At 42.1% G+C, this 14,410-nt stretch overlaps 1 protein-coding gene across 6 annotated transcripts in view; it reads right to left on the reverse strand.

The window, feature by feature from the left end:
- The window catches only part of aopep (aminopeptidase O (putative)), a 126,419-nt gene that overhangs the window by 79,176 nt on the left and 32,833 nt on the right, over positions 1-14,410 (reverse strand). For all 6 annotated transcript variants that reach the window (XM_060931920.1, XM_060931919.1, XM_060931918.1 and 3 more), the window contains 2 exons: positions 4,053-4,242; positions 3,364-3,476 (listed from right to left, as the gene is read on the reverse strand). In XM_060931920.1, the coding sequence (XP_060787903.1) occupies positions 3,364-3,476; positions 4,053-4,242 (303 nt within the window). The remainder of the gene's footprint in view (positions 1-3,363; positions 3,477-4,052; positions 4,243-14,410) is intronic.

A 14,410-nucleotide genomic window follows, 5' to 3' on the forward strand; every position in this document is an offset into this window, starting at 1 on the left:
GTAAAACTATTGCTGTGCCACTGTACCATGGTAATATGGTATTTAATACAATATCACAGTGGTGTAGTGGTTAGCACTGTCGCCTCACAGCAAGAAGGTTCTGGGTTTGAGCCCAGCGGCCGACAGGGGCCTTTCTGTGTGGAGTTTACATGCACTCCCCGTGTCTGCATGGATTTCCTCTGGGTGCTCCGGTTTCCCCCACATGCGGTTAGGTTAGGCGCAACCCCAAAGAAAATAGTACTATGCCAGTCACCAAAGAGAATCCATAATTACCAGGGCCTCTCAGTCCATGGTATATTTGATTTATATCCCTCATCAAAAAAATCCAAACTAAAACTCAAGAAGCATATAATTTTTGCCGGACTGACAGCAGCCAAGAAAATGGTTGCCACTTGCTGGAAGCCACCTCATTCTCTTACTATCAAGTCTTTGGACTCTTTCTTTTCTGGATGTCGTATATTTGATACTTTCAACAGCCCGAATTAATGGTGCTAATGAGAGCACACTAAATGCCTGGCGTAGTACTACTGAGACTCTGAAAGATATGCTGTGAGCTTGTTTTTAGTTTTTCACCACTGACTCTCATTCATTCCTGCATCCCTGCATGTCAAGTTCCTCTCTGTTTTGTTTTGTATGTCTTTGTGTGTGTCCTGTGTCTGTATATGTGCGTGTGTGTATTTTTATATTTCCATTTTATTTATTTATTTATTTATTTATTTTTTGCTTGTGATTAATAATGTTACTACTTCCGTGTTCTGTGGTGTCACATGATATGTTCCTTTGTCTCGGGCCTACTGTATGCCTAATGTGTAAACTGAGACTGTGTTGTGATGTTGAATCCCTAAAAGTCTTGACATGCTTCTTTTTGACTTTTTCTCAAACTGCAATAAAAATTTGATCGCAAAAAAAAAATCCAAACTAAAAGTGTCAACTACAGAGAATTAGAAATAAACCTGAAAAAAATATTAGAGGTCTCACTCTGCCTCATTAGGCATGCTCATGATGCGTAGGTCTACACACACGGAAATGCTCGTGGAGCCACAGCTGTGACGAGTCGGCCGTATAGCTTGAAATCGTGACATTAGTTCATGGTATATCCAGGATATGCCATGACTGACTCACACCATATCTATTTTATTTTTTTGATGTCACGAGATACATTGCTTAATCAACAGTGGAACTATTTTACATCATGTGAGCCATCCTTGTCAGATGCAGGGAGTGACCAGAACGTGCCAAATATTCCTGCAGCAATTTTAATGTTACCATAGGTCTCTTGGCAGCCTCCTTAATGCTTTCTTATTGGTCTTTCAATTTTAGAAGGATGTCCTGTTCTTGGTAATATCACTATGATGCTCCATTTTCTCCACTTATTGGTGGCCTTCACTGTATTCTATGGTGCATCTAATGATGTGGAAATTTTTTGTACCTCTCTCCTGATTGATACATTTCCACCATGAGATCATTTACATGCTTTGTAAGTTCTTTGTGGACCATGGCTTTAGCAGTTGAATGAAACCAAGAAGTGATCAAGATGCAGCTATTTATTTGGGGGTTAATCAAAATCTTTTCACTGATGACTTTGAATGTGATGTGAATGTGTGTAAATGTTTTATATCCACTGTACAGTGTTAGACATACCTTTGTTCAACTGTGTTTGACAGAGTAGGTGAGTTTCCCATCTCCAGTCTCACAGTGCACAAGGCACACACAAAATTAATATCATTGACCATGGTCACCAGGTTTCAGCAAAATTTCCAGCCCAACTACCAACCCATCTCAACAAACACACAAAAGCAGATTCAGCCATTGGAAAAGAGAGACACGAGAGCAGTGTGCGAGAACGAGGCAGTGTGATTCCTGCCCCAATAGTCTTCTATTAGTGCTTGTTACAGTTCCCAGTTTTGACCACTAGGTGCAATAATAACTCTGTGGTGCTAAATCGGGCACTGAGGATGACATTCTATGCTCATGCAACATCTAACAAGACACACAAATCAATGGAATATCAGCTTATAGCTGTCCAATAGCAGCAAGTTTTAAAATTGTTGGTTACTCAAATGAAGCAATTAGCATTTCAACTCAATTTTTAAATGTTAATTAACATTTCTTGAATGGCTGATATAAGTTGATGTGGCTCTGCCTTACCTGCCCCTTTAGACGAGCCACCACTGATGGTAAAAAGCAGCTTATGGCTGAAAGAAGCCTAACAAGTCGTACAGATGAACAGACAATTTAACAGCTAACAGGCCACTTTTAACACTGGTGCTAAAAGACTCATAAAACACAATATCCATAATGTGCATCTAATAATGTGTATAATGTGTACTATAGCTTTAAAATTAGACAACAATTACTGCAATAAAAATGAACCTTCGACATCTACCATAACCTAAAAATGTACCTGTGTTTACTGCATGTCTGCGTGTGTATAAGTGAGACATACAACATCTACAACATCCAAAGCATCCGCCCTTTCCTCACCACCTACTCTATTCAGCTCCAGGTCCAAACACTTATCCTCACCCACAACTCTCCTTGCCGGCCTTCCAGAATCTGCCATCAGACCCCAACAGCCCATCCAGGACACTGCAGCTCACCCAGTCTACAACTTCCCTCATTCTTCCCAGGTCACCCCTCTGTTTGCAAACCTGCACTGGCTACCTATCGCAGCTCGCATCAAATTTAAGACGTTGGTGCTAGCTTACCAAGCTCTCAAGGGGTTAGAGCCAACATACCTCCAGAGTCTGATCCACCCCTACACACCAGCCAGATCCCTGCGCACTGCTATTACTGGTCACCTGGCCCCTCCTCCTCTCCATTCCTTCCGAGCCCCCTCTAGACTGCTGTCTGTCCTGGTTCCCCGTTGGTGGAATGACTTTCCCATTGAGGTCAGAACTGCTGACTCCCTGACCATCTTCAAATGCAGACTAAAGACTCACCTCTTCAGGCTGCACCTCTTCCCTTCTTCCCTACCCACTGCGTAACTGCGTTTCAGTCTAAACCAACCCAGGCTGTGTACCATCTCGCCTGAGGTTAGCCATTTGAGTTTTATTTTTCTCTATTTAGTTGCACTTTGTATGGTTGGTTTGTTTCCTTGACTGTTTGCTGAGTATTGGTACTTTAACAGAATATTACACCAAGTATTAATCCGTCACTTGTTCAGCACTAGAACCTTCTTGTCTAGAAGTTCAGCACTTTGTGTACCTGACTTTTGCACTAGTTGTAGTTAGTTGTCTGCTAAATGCCATGTAACATAACGTAATGTAATGTAATGAGTATCAGTAATGAGGATTCAGGTAGAATACTAGACAGATAGTGAGTGAGTGAGAGAGAGAGCGTGCGAGCAGGGACTTGTCAGACCTAAGGACCTGCAGCTCCTCTTCTGAGTTCTCACACTCATCCTTCAGTCTTCTCCAACGCAGCAGAGCCTTCAGCTGTGTCTGCTCCGCATGTTCAGTGCTGCCCATTTGTGACTGTGTTTATGTATGAGAAAGAGAGTGAGAAAAGCAATAAAAAAAATAATGAGATTTTTGTCACACAGGCAAAACTGAAATTAATTCCAGAGTTACACCATTGCTTTAAAAGTCACTCATGCAACCTATAATAGAAGCACAAGCTGTGAAGTGTATATTGCAAGTCCCACTGCTATGTACAATGCAAATCTGTGCAGTTGTCTGTAGCTGACTTGACTACGTGCACTAAAAGTGTTCTATATATTTGATGGCATAAGTTACATTTATTTTGAGCAAACAATGGTGTCCACTTGAATAGGAATAAATTTTTTTTTTTTGGCCAAAAAGTGTGATTTTTCAGAACATTCCATAGACTAAGGAGTAAGGATCAGTGTTCATGAACCGGAACAAACAGAGAGCAACTGCAATTAATCTCGTCTGCCTTGCAAATCCTACTGCATTCGAGTGCTCTTCTACTACAGCATACAGGGTACATATCAGAGCAAAACTTAAAATGATGAAACTATCAGAGAAGCTGACAGCAAGAAAAGCTGAGCTATGCTGAACATGCTGTGGATTTTTCACTGGTACTGGTACCTGTTGGATTTTGGCCCAGAACACGTCTTCTAGGTATGTAGCAAATCCTTCGCTGATCCACTCCTCTGTCCAGTCCCGCGCCCCGATTGCTAAACCAAACCAGGAATGAGCAATCTCATGGCACAACCTTGTCCCACACAGGATTTTGCTACCCGCTAACATACTCTGGGACAGGAAGATGATATGTGGGCTGGAAAACACACAGACACAGACATGTGAATAAACCACCTTTACATATGAATAAATTATCTTGTGTGGTCAAAAGCTTTGTTTTGGGGCACTATCCATAGTCAGGTATGATGTCATACTGATTTTTTTTTTCCAATTTGGCATATGGGATAAAATTAGCTCATGTTTAAAGTCTGTAATTTTCTGTAAAGCTGCTTAAATGTCTACTGTTAAAAGTGCTATACAAATGAACTTGACTTGACATATGGCTGCTACACAACCAAAACCTCACAGGTTTAGGACAGCAGTTCAAGTGTAACAATACGTCTTCACATTCTTGTTATAGCTGTCTCAGTACAAAAAACATTTAAAGGTGTACAAGTCAAGATTGGCACTCTAGTGGTTAAGTAGGTGAAGTACAACACTGAAATGATTATTTACCCCCCGAACCCGCTTCCGTTTTGCCACCTATGTACAGGAAACGTGCCCCCTGAATCTACAGCGGCTAACAGAATTCAATTAGATGGGTGACGTTAACATTCCAGCCTGATCACTGTTTTGGTCCACTCGGCTATTCAGCTGTTTGATAGCCAATTTATAAAAACACAAAACTTTCTTTGTAATGAGCTCCCATGAGTTTTTCAGCTGACCATCACTACCAGAGATAACCAGTTAGCACTGTTCGCAATGTTACTTGCACAGGAGTTAGCTAACATTACACACATTTCTATGAAGGTGATTTATCGAAAGCAGAGGTATACAAACAGTGGAGTGCGCCCCCCTAGTGCGACATGAAGGAATTGCAGTAGCAATAACACATTTTGCATAGGAGCTTTGCATTTTAACATTGGAATGAAAAAGGTCTTAAAATGTTCTTTAAAAATGAGACCTGGGGCTCACAGAGGAAAAAAAAAAGTTTGAATACTTCTGATCTAAAGTATTACCATACCTAGCTCTTTCATTTTGTTTGTTGTCATTAGGTTTTCTGGAAGCATGATATGCTTATTTGCTCACAGTAAAGGTCTGGCTGTGCTGAGCTCTTACTGGATTCTGCTATGTTTTCCTTTCTGAACAGACTGAGATGGGGTGGAGTGAAGGGTCAATTGGGAGTGTCTATAAAAAGATTGACAGGAGGCCCATGTAAACACACAGACAAGGCTGCTAGCCTGGAGTACAGTTTCCCAAACAAGTTTTCTCAGCCACATGACACATTTGTGCTGATATGATAGCTTAAACAATTACTTGTATTAATAATGTTGTATATATTTTCCAGGTTATTTGTACTACAAAGGAAAAAAAAAAGAAGACTATTGCATCTTTTTACACCGAACTGAAAACGTTCCCTGATATAGGAACTGATTTGCTGATCCAGCCCCAACATCAACTCAGATCCAGTTTTGGCACGTTTACACACCGCGGCCACCCTAAATCCACAACAAAGCACTGGATTTTTCCCTCTCCTGATTGGTCTATCATTAAGGAGGAGAAATACAGAGTTCAAAAGATGCTTGTGGATTTTGGAGAAGCCTTCTGGACCGCACCCTTCTTTCTTCAACCTTCTCCATGTGCTAATATAGCTAAATTAAAGGACTTACTGAAACACTTCAGAGGCTGGTCAATAGCTTGACCTCAAATACGACTTGGTAAGGGGCAGGCAAACAAAACGATGTCAAAACCAGCACCGCTTAAGCACCAAAACAAATAGCGAGCACGAACACTTCCACAGCCTGCAGATAAAATTCAGGAGTCTGGAGTATCAGGTGTTTATGTTTAAAGTCATTAAAAAAAAGGCTACTGTTCCCTTTCCTTCCGCATATTACTTTGGGTGACCTTTTCAGCAGGGCTTCTAGTGTGTTCACCTTATAGCTGTGCTTTATCAAACATTACTCTGACAAGCAACCCGGATAAAGCGGATGAAGACGAGATGAGACGAGACTCTGACAAGCAAGAGAAGCAACACCCATTTCTTTTATATCTTCTGGTCTTGGCTTGCCCACATAACGGTTCAAATATAAAACACGGTCAGTGGATACACAGTGCTTCTATTCAAATCACCAGCACTTTATTATTTGGACTGGTAAAACCACCCAAGAGCTTTCCACACTCCCTCTTTTCAACTGCAGAATAGGTTCATATAGCTTTGGTTCCAAGGGATTTCTTTCTGCTCCACTGCACACAATAGTCTCGGCAAACTGAAGGAAATCTGTACAAACCCCTGCGCCTGACACACAGCAGAACGTGGCACTCATACCTTCCATTCATGCTGTTATGACTCTTTGAAGTCTGCAAGCTAGTGCTGTTGAGGAAGCTGAAACTGTTCTCATAAACACAGTTTAGGGAGTATTTCAGTCCACTTCCCCTGATGGCTAAGAAGGCGGGATAAAGGGTTGAAGGAATTGCAAAAAATCAGACTCTGGCTAAAATCCAATAGAGGAACAGCTCACCTGTTTTGAGCCATGCAGCTGCTGTGATGACAGCAGAGCACACACACACAATAAAAATTCTAATCGCAAGTACTCATATCTGAAAACTAAACCTTCACGGATTCATAAACACTCTGAAGAGGTTCAGGCCTATAATTTACTGTAGTACCTCTAATCAAAAGCAAGACCAATATTTTTCTTTTGCAGTGAACAGGACATGAGCTGCAGCCAACCCGCTTTGATTACATGTACAGAACACTTCCTGTCGTCTGAACAACAGCCATCACAATCATATTTTCTTTTTTGCTGTTGTTGTTGTTTTCAGAGGCACAAATTAGAATCAGATTTATGCAATGATCACTAAAGGGTACATTTCTAAAAAAAAAAAAAAAAAAAGGAGGTGTATATTTCAAACCTCCACTGTATGTCCCGAGTATGGAACCTTGCTCATATTACGTTTTTATTTAAAAATGAAGGCCTTATGAAGCTAAACAGTAAAGACAACGATGTTTATTCTGTGCATGGTGTTTGTCTCGTGCCATGTGAACTGCGTACTCTCAAAGTCAGGTTTGCAAATGGTCTTCGACTGACTGTACAATTTGTTACATATCCCTTTATATATAATGACAACCAGACTGAAAATCTAATTCTGGTGGACAATGGCCAAACGTTTCAGTTGCATTCACAATGCATAATGTACACATGGAGAAAGAACAGTCAGAGAATAAATGTCAGTCTTTGTCTGTGTCGCTACTGCCCTTTTGCATAAATATTACAATCTGCTGGTTATGGGAATGAAACAGGTCTAAAACTTCTTTTGTGTGCGCGCACGCACACACACACACACACACACACACTAACCAACACAAGCTCAGAGAACACATTTAGCTTGACGGGAAAAAGGAATAAGCTTCTTTCATCCAGAGACAGAATAACATCACTATTTTTAGGAGAAGAACAACAGAATAAAAGCCCCATGGGTCCTATTTCAAACCTGACAGAATCAACCTCATACTTTCCTCAAACCAACAAAAAGTTGGTGCACAAAACACAGGGTTGTCACGAAGGAGTGGAAATCTGGAAAGAACAAATCATCTCATCTAAAATTAAGGCCAGAGGTTTATTTGTGCCCTTTGTGCATCAAATGTATTTCACAACAGTCAGTCAAATAAGCTGCCTTTTGTTGTCAGAGCCAACGAATACTCTACAGCTAAAGACAGAAATTCTCTTACTGACAGCATCCAGTAAGAATAGTTGCTCTAAGAATGTACATTCGTCTGTACAATTTTTTCATCACCTCATATGTGATGACAACTAATCCGTGGATTAAGCAGCCGATGCAACACGTTCTACTGGTGCCAAATTGTGTTACATGCACTTAAGAGACATAAAGAGACATATTTAAAAGCACTTTGACAGTTTGTCTGAGCCTTACGTTTAATAAAACTTTAATCATCAATCCACATGTGAACAAATATGAAAAATAATTGTCAAGTCCACATGATGTCTGGAAGAGCAGTTTACTTGCCATATACCGTAACTCATTCTTTATTACTCTTAAGCTATTTATCATTAAAAAAATTTTTAAAGCGCTTCAGGCAAATACAAGTTGTCATACATTTCTTCAAACATCAAGAAACAGATCACAAGCAAACTCACGTCAGCACATGCTCAAGAGCACACCTGCAGTAAGACAAAAAAGAATGCAAGCACTAACACTTTCCTCACACACCTGCCTTCCTGTCTGTGTATCAACACATTAAAGGAAAACTACACCCTGAAATACATTCGCGTTTTTATATTGAAACTTTTGTGATGTGTTTAGCAGTGCTAATTGGGTGGTTGGTGCTGTGCTTTCATTATTCATGTAAAGTTTGTATTGCATGGCAACATTGCTAGTGCAGTTACAATAGCAGTTAATAGGAGAAAGAAAGAAAAAAAAAATCAATCAATCTCAAACATAAGAAATGATCGAGTTTCGCCATTAGCTCCTAAAAAAAAAAAAGAGCAAGAGCTTCTTTTTCACTCATCTTTTTCCAAGGAGGTTTAATGTCAATCAAAAATCCAACATAAAAGTATCTATCATATCCTACCACTACAGTGATGTGGCCACTCTGACGGCTCCAGCCATCAAAGTTTAGGGAAGGATTACAGTAGTGGTTTCCTGTTGCCTTCTACTGGATTATAGAGGTTTTCTCCTCTCAATCATTCACACACATGGGTAATTTAGAGTAGCCAGTTGACCTAATCCACGTCTTCAAACTGTGGGAGGAAATTGGAGCACCTGGAGGAAACCCACACAGACACGGGGAGAACATGCAAATTCCACACAGAAAGGGCCCCGTCAGCCATGAGCTTCGAACCCAGAACCTTCTTGTTATGAGGCGATAGTGCTAACCGCTATACCACCATGCCGCCCATAAAAGTAGTGGAGCCAACAAATCCATCCATCCGTTCTCTGTAACCGCTTATCCTGTGCAGGGTCGTGAGAAAGCTGGAGCCTATCCCAGCTGACTATGGCCCTGTTTACATTATTTCGAATCAGCGGATCATCAGATTAACGTTTTTAAAACGATTCGCGTACACACAGCAACGCCAATACACGATTCGCGTGCACACAGCAACGCCAATACACGAATACGCTAATCACATGACTAATTAGACGGCACGTCACATGATCCCAGTGCATATTGGGCATGCGCTCGCCACTCACCACTTGCAAGTGGAAGGATGGCAAGCGAACACCTTCTCCAGCAAATAAACACACCTGGCTGTGATGTTCTCACTGAGTTTAAGCGCCTGAAGGAGGTTGAAATGTGTAAATAAACCTCAGTGCGGCTCAGCGCTTCCTCCTGCACTCCAAATCACTCCGCCCTGAACAGCGAGTGCCCTCTGGAGGGTGCGCACTCCGGCCCTGCGCAGCTCACAGAGCGCGCGAGTGAAGCGCACGAGCAGTGAATCAGGACTGAGCCACTGTGTGTGAGATCCCAACGCCAGCGAATCAGGAAGGTGGATGTCACAGTGACGTTGTCCAATGACGACGTCAGCTAGAGCTCAGCACAGCGTATCCGCGTATTCTCAATGTTTACACAGCACCGGACCAGACACGAACTGGATTGAATACGTGGGCTCTGGCGGATTCCCGTTTCCCGGCGTTTTAATGTGAACGGACAGTGCATCCGCGAAGAAAACGAGACAGATACGGTCTAATGTAAACTTGGCCTATGGGCGAGAGGCGGGGTACACCCTGGACAAGTCGCCAGATCATCACAGGGCTGACACATAGAGACAAACAACCATTTACACTCACATTCACACCTACGGTCAATTTAGAGCCACCAATTAGCCTAACCTGCATGTTTTTGGACTATGGGGGAAACCGGAGCACCTGGAGGAAACCCACACAGACACAGGGAGAACATGCAAACTCCACACAGAAAGGCCCCCGTCGGCCACTGGGCTCAAACCCAGAACCTTCTTGCTGGGAGGCGAAGAGTGCTAACCACTACACCACCGTGCCGCCCCGGAGCCAGCAAATGCTGAAATTAAAGTACTAGAAGGCAACGCAGCTATGTTGACAGCGGTATTAACATGAAAGTTCAAGCTTTGTGAATTTCTCTGTTTGAGCAGTGTACAGATGAGGAGGTAGGAGAGCTGGACTGACTAAAGGACTAAAGCACTACTGCATTGGTTTCTCCAGGCAGAGTTGAAGGGACACCATCAGCAGTGAGGCAAAAGGCATTGTAGGAAACTCTTAACCAAAGTGAAAACAGACCAACAGGTCAATGATAGAAGTTTTAACTGAACTCAAGTCCATTATAAAACATAAATGCTGAATGCCACTGAAGATTACAAAGTAATTACAAAAATGAACATCTCAGAGTAAGAATGAATTTTTCCTTTAATATAAAATTTATATGGAATAAGACTCCAGGAAAATGTGCATTTGTGTACCAACAGTGTGTCAGCACTAAGCGCTACTGAGCACTCTGCACTACTTGACGTTCTGCTTTAAAAGGAGTTGCTGCCTTTTCTGAGGAAAGATAATAATAATAATAATAAGAAGAAGAAGAAGAAGAAGAAGAAGAAGAAGAAGAAGAAGAAAGCACAACTTTATTCATCACACACTTGTGAAATTCCTCTTTGGACAGCTAAGACAGTTCCACACAGTTCTAGTCGTGGGACTGTGGGTTCAGACTGGGGAGCCAACTTAGCCTTACCCATGATGAAACTGACCTCAATTTGTCCATCCTTTTGCACTGTTTTGAGGTAAGCCATGGCCCTGATTGCCTTTGTAGAAGCATCTGAAAAAACGCATAGCTCAGTGCGTTCTGCCTTGGAAAGTGACTTGTTTGAGTACGTACGTTGTACATGCAGTTTCCTGAGGTCTTGGAGGAATCTTCGCTAAGTGTCCCATTTGTCCGGCTTCTCTTCTGGAAGGGGAGCGTCCCAGTCTGAGAGCACAAAGGTGAGCTCCCGCAGCAGACTCCTTCCCTGGATGGTGACAGGTGCCAACAGACCCAAGGGATCGAAGATGCTATTTATTGTGGACAGAACCCCATGACTGGCTTGGATTCTGTAGATGCAACAAAGGTGAAGGTGTCCGTAGATGTCTCCCAGAGACGACCCAGGCTGCGCTGTGTGACTGGTGTCTCTCCAGTGATATCTACAGTGGCGCTTGAAAGTTTGTGAACCCTTTAGAATTTTCTATATTTCTGCATAAATATGACCTAAAACATCATCAGATTTTCACACAAGTCCTAAAAGTAGATAAAGAGAACCCAGTTAAACAAATGAGACAAAATATTATACTTGGTCATTTATTTATTGGGGAAAATGATCCAATATTTCAGATCTGTGAGTGGCAAAAGTATGTGAACCTTTGCTTTCAGTATCTGGTGTGACTCCCTTGTGCAGCAATAACTGCAACTAAACGTTTGCGGTAACTGTTGATCAGTCCTGCACACCGGCTTGGAGGAATTTTAGGCCATTCCTCCATACAAAACAACTTCAACTCTGGGATGTTGGTGGGTTTCCTCACATGAATTGCTCGCTTCAGGTCCTTCCACAACATTTTGATTGGATTAAAGTCAGGACTTTGACTTGGCCATTCCAAAACATTAACTTTATTCTTCTTTAACCATTCTTTGGTAGAACGACTTGTGTGCTTAGGGTCGTTGTCTTGCTGCATGACCCACCTTCTCTTGAGATTCAGTTCATGGACAGATGTCCTGAAGTTTTCCTTTAGAATTCACTGGTATAATTCAGAATTCATTGTTCAATCAATGATGGCAAGCCGTCCTGGCCCAGGTGGAGCAAAACAGGCCCAAACCATGATAATACCACCACCATGTTTCACAGATGGGATAAGGTTCTTATGCTGGAATGCAGTGTTTTCCTTTCGCCAAACATAATGCTTCTCATTTAAACCAAAAAGTTCTATTTTGGTCTCATCCGTCCACAAAAAATTTTTCTAATAGCCTTCTGGCTTGTCCACATGATCTTTAGCAAACTGCAAACAAGCAGCAATGTTCTTTTTGGAGAGCAGTGGCTTTCTCCTTGCAACCCTGCCATGCACACCATTGTTGTTCAGTGTTCCCCTGATGGTGGACTCATAAACATTAACATTAGCCAATGTGAGAGAGGCCTTCAGTTGCTTAGAAGTTACCCTGGGGTCCTTTGTGACCTCACCAGCTATTACACGCCTTGCTCTTGGAATGACCTTTGTTGGTCGACCACTCCTGGGGAGGGTAACAATGGTCTTGAATTTCCTCCATTGGTACACAATCTGTCTCACTGTGGATTGGTGGGGTCCAAATTCTTAAGATAGTTTTGTAACCTTTTCCGGCCTGATGAGCATCAACAACGCTTTTTCTGATGTCCTCAGAACTCTCCTTTGTTCGTGCCATGATACACTTCCACAAACATGTGTTATGAAGATCAGACTTTGATAGATCCCTGTTCTTTAAATAAAACAGGGTGCCCACTCACACCTGATTGTCATCCCATTGATTGAAAACACCTGACTCTAATTTCACCTTCAAATTAACTGCTAATCCTAGAGGTTCACATACTTTTGCCACTCACAGATATGTAATATTGGATCCTTTTCCTCAATAAATAAATGACCAAGTATAATATTTTTGTCTCATTTGTTTAACTGGGTTCTCTTTATCTACTTTTAGGACTTGTGTGAAAATCTGATGATGTTTTAGATCATATTTATGCAGAAATATAGAAAATTCTAAAGGGTTCACAAACTTTCAAGCACCACTGTATGTCCTTAATCATTCCACAGTCTTCTGGGGAAAAGGCACTCAAAACTGACTGACTGTTCGAGGCAAACTTGTGAAGGCATAGGTTGGATTCTCCAAGGGAGGCCTGTGTCCTTTTCAACAAGTCGATGGCTTCATAACTGGTTGGTACGGAGATCAGCCCATCGTCAAATGTAGAAGTGCTTTTCCACAAATTTAACAGTATCTGCTCCGTACCGCTCTGCTCCTTCTCTGATGGCGCTTCTCAACCTGTAGATGGAGACAGCAGGTGAAGGCTATTGCCAAAGACATGAACCTTCATCCGATACTCGATTACCTCTTTTGTAGTATCATTGTCCTTGTACCACAAAAAGCAGAGGAAGTTGCGGTGGTCCTCCCGCACTACAAAACAATGAAACATCTGTTGGGTGTCTGATAACACCACTACTTTTTCCTTCCGGAACCGAAGAAAAACTCCAATAAGGGTATTGTTCAGATCCGGGCTGGTCAGCAACACATCTTTGAGGGAGACACCACAGTACTGAGCGCTGGAGTTGAAGACAACCCTGATTTGGTTGGGCTTTCATGGGTGATATACTCCGAAGGTGGGGAGGTACCAGCATTCTTCATTGTCCTTCAGCGGTGGTGCCACCTCGGTGTGTCCATTTTGGAAGATCTTGTCCATGAATGCAATGTACTGTTCTTGCATTTCTGGTCTTCTTTTCAGTGTTCTTTGCAGGGATGTGAACCTATTGACTGCCTGCTCTCTGTTGTTGGGAAGAGGCTGGTGTGGTTCTTTAAATGGTAAAGGGGCGACCCAACTATTGTCATATTTCTGTAGACGTCACCATCCATTCTGTTCATGAAGACAGTGTCTTCGATGGATGGAGAAAGTCTGTTGTCCTGCGCTGTTCTGTTAAACACTGTCTGTCCCAATGTCTTATCTGTAGTCCTGTTGAAACCGTCTTGTTTTCCCTTGATATGCATGTAGTTTGTGCACGGTTGAAATATCGAGTAATGACCATCCTCCAACACGCTGTTCTTGAAGTTGCTGACAGTAGGTTTATGGACATTTCCCAGACACACCTCCCCCACACACAAAAGACCTGAAACTAGCACAAAAAAATCAGGCATTGAAAACAAGATACATTTTTCTTCCTTTCTTCAGCCTTTGTACGGGAAACAAGGTTACCATGGTGCACATGCATTTCTGAGGTACAAACAGAAAGGTCTTACCCTCTCCTCCACCAATCTTTGCAATATATCTTATGATAAAATTATCCTGTACATCAAACACACACTATCTGCATTTTACACATTTGTCTTAAATGTACTAGCTTTAAATCCGATTATTTGCTATAAAACAAGATCATGACAGGTGGTGTAGTGGTTAGCACCGTCACCTCACAGCAAGAAGGTTCTGGGTTCGAGCCCAGTGGCTGATGGGGGCCTTTCTGTGTTGAGTCTGCACGTTCTCCCAATGTCTGTTACCCCTTTTCCACCAAATCAGTTC

This window comes from Neoarius graeffei, chromosome 10 (genome assembly GCF_027579695.1).
Source record: "Neoarius graeffei isolate fNeoGra1 chromosome 10, fNeoGra1.pri, whole genome shotgun sequence".
Classification (NCBI taxonomy): domain Eukaryota; kingdom Metazoa; phylum Chordata; class Actinopteri; order Siluriformes; family Ariidae; genus Neoarius; species Neoarius graeffei.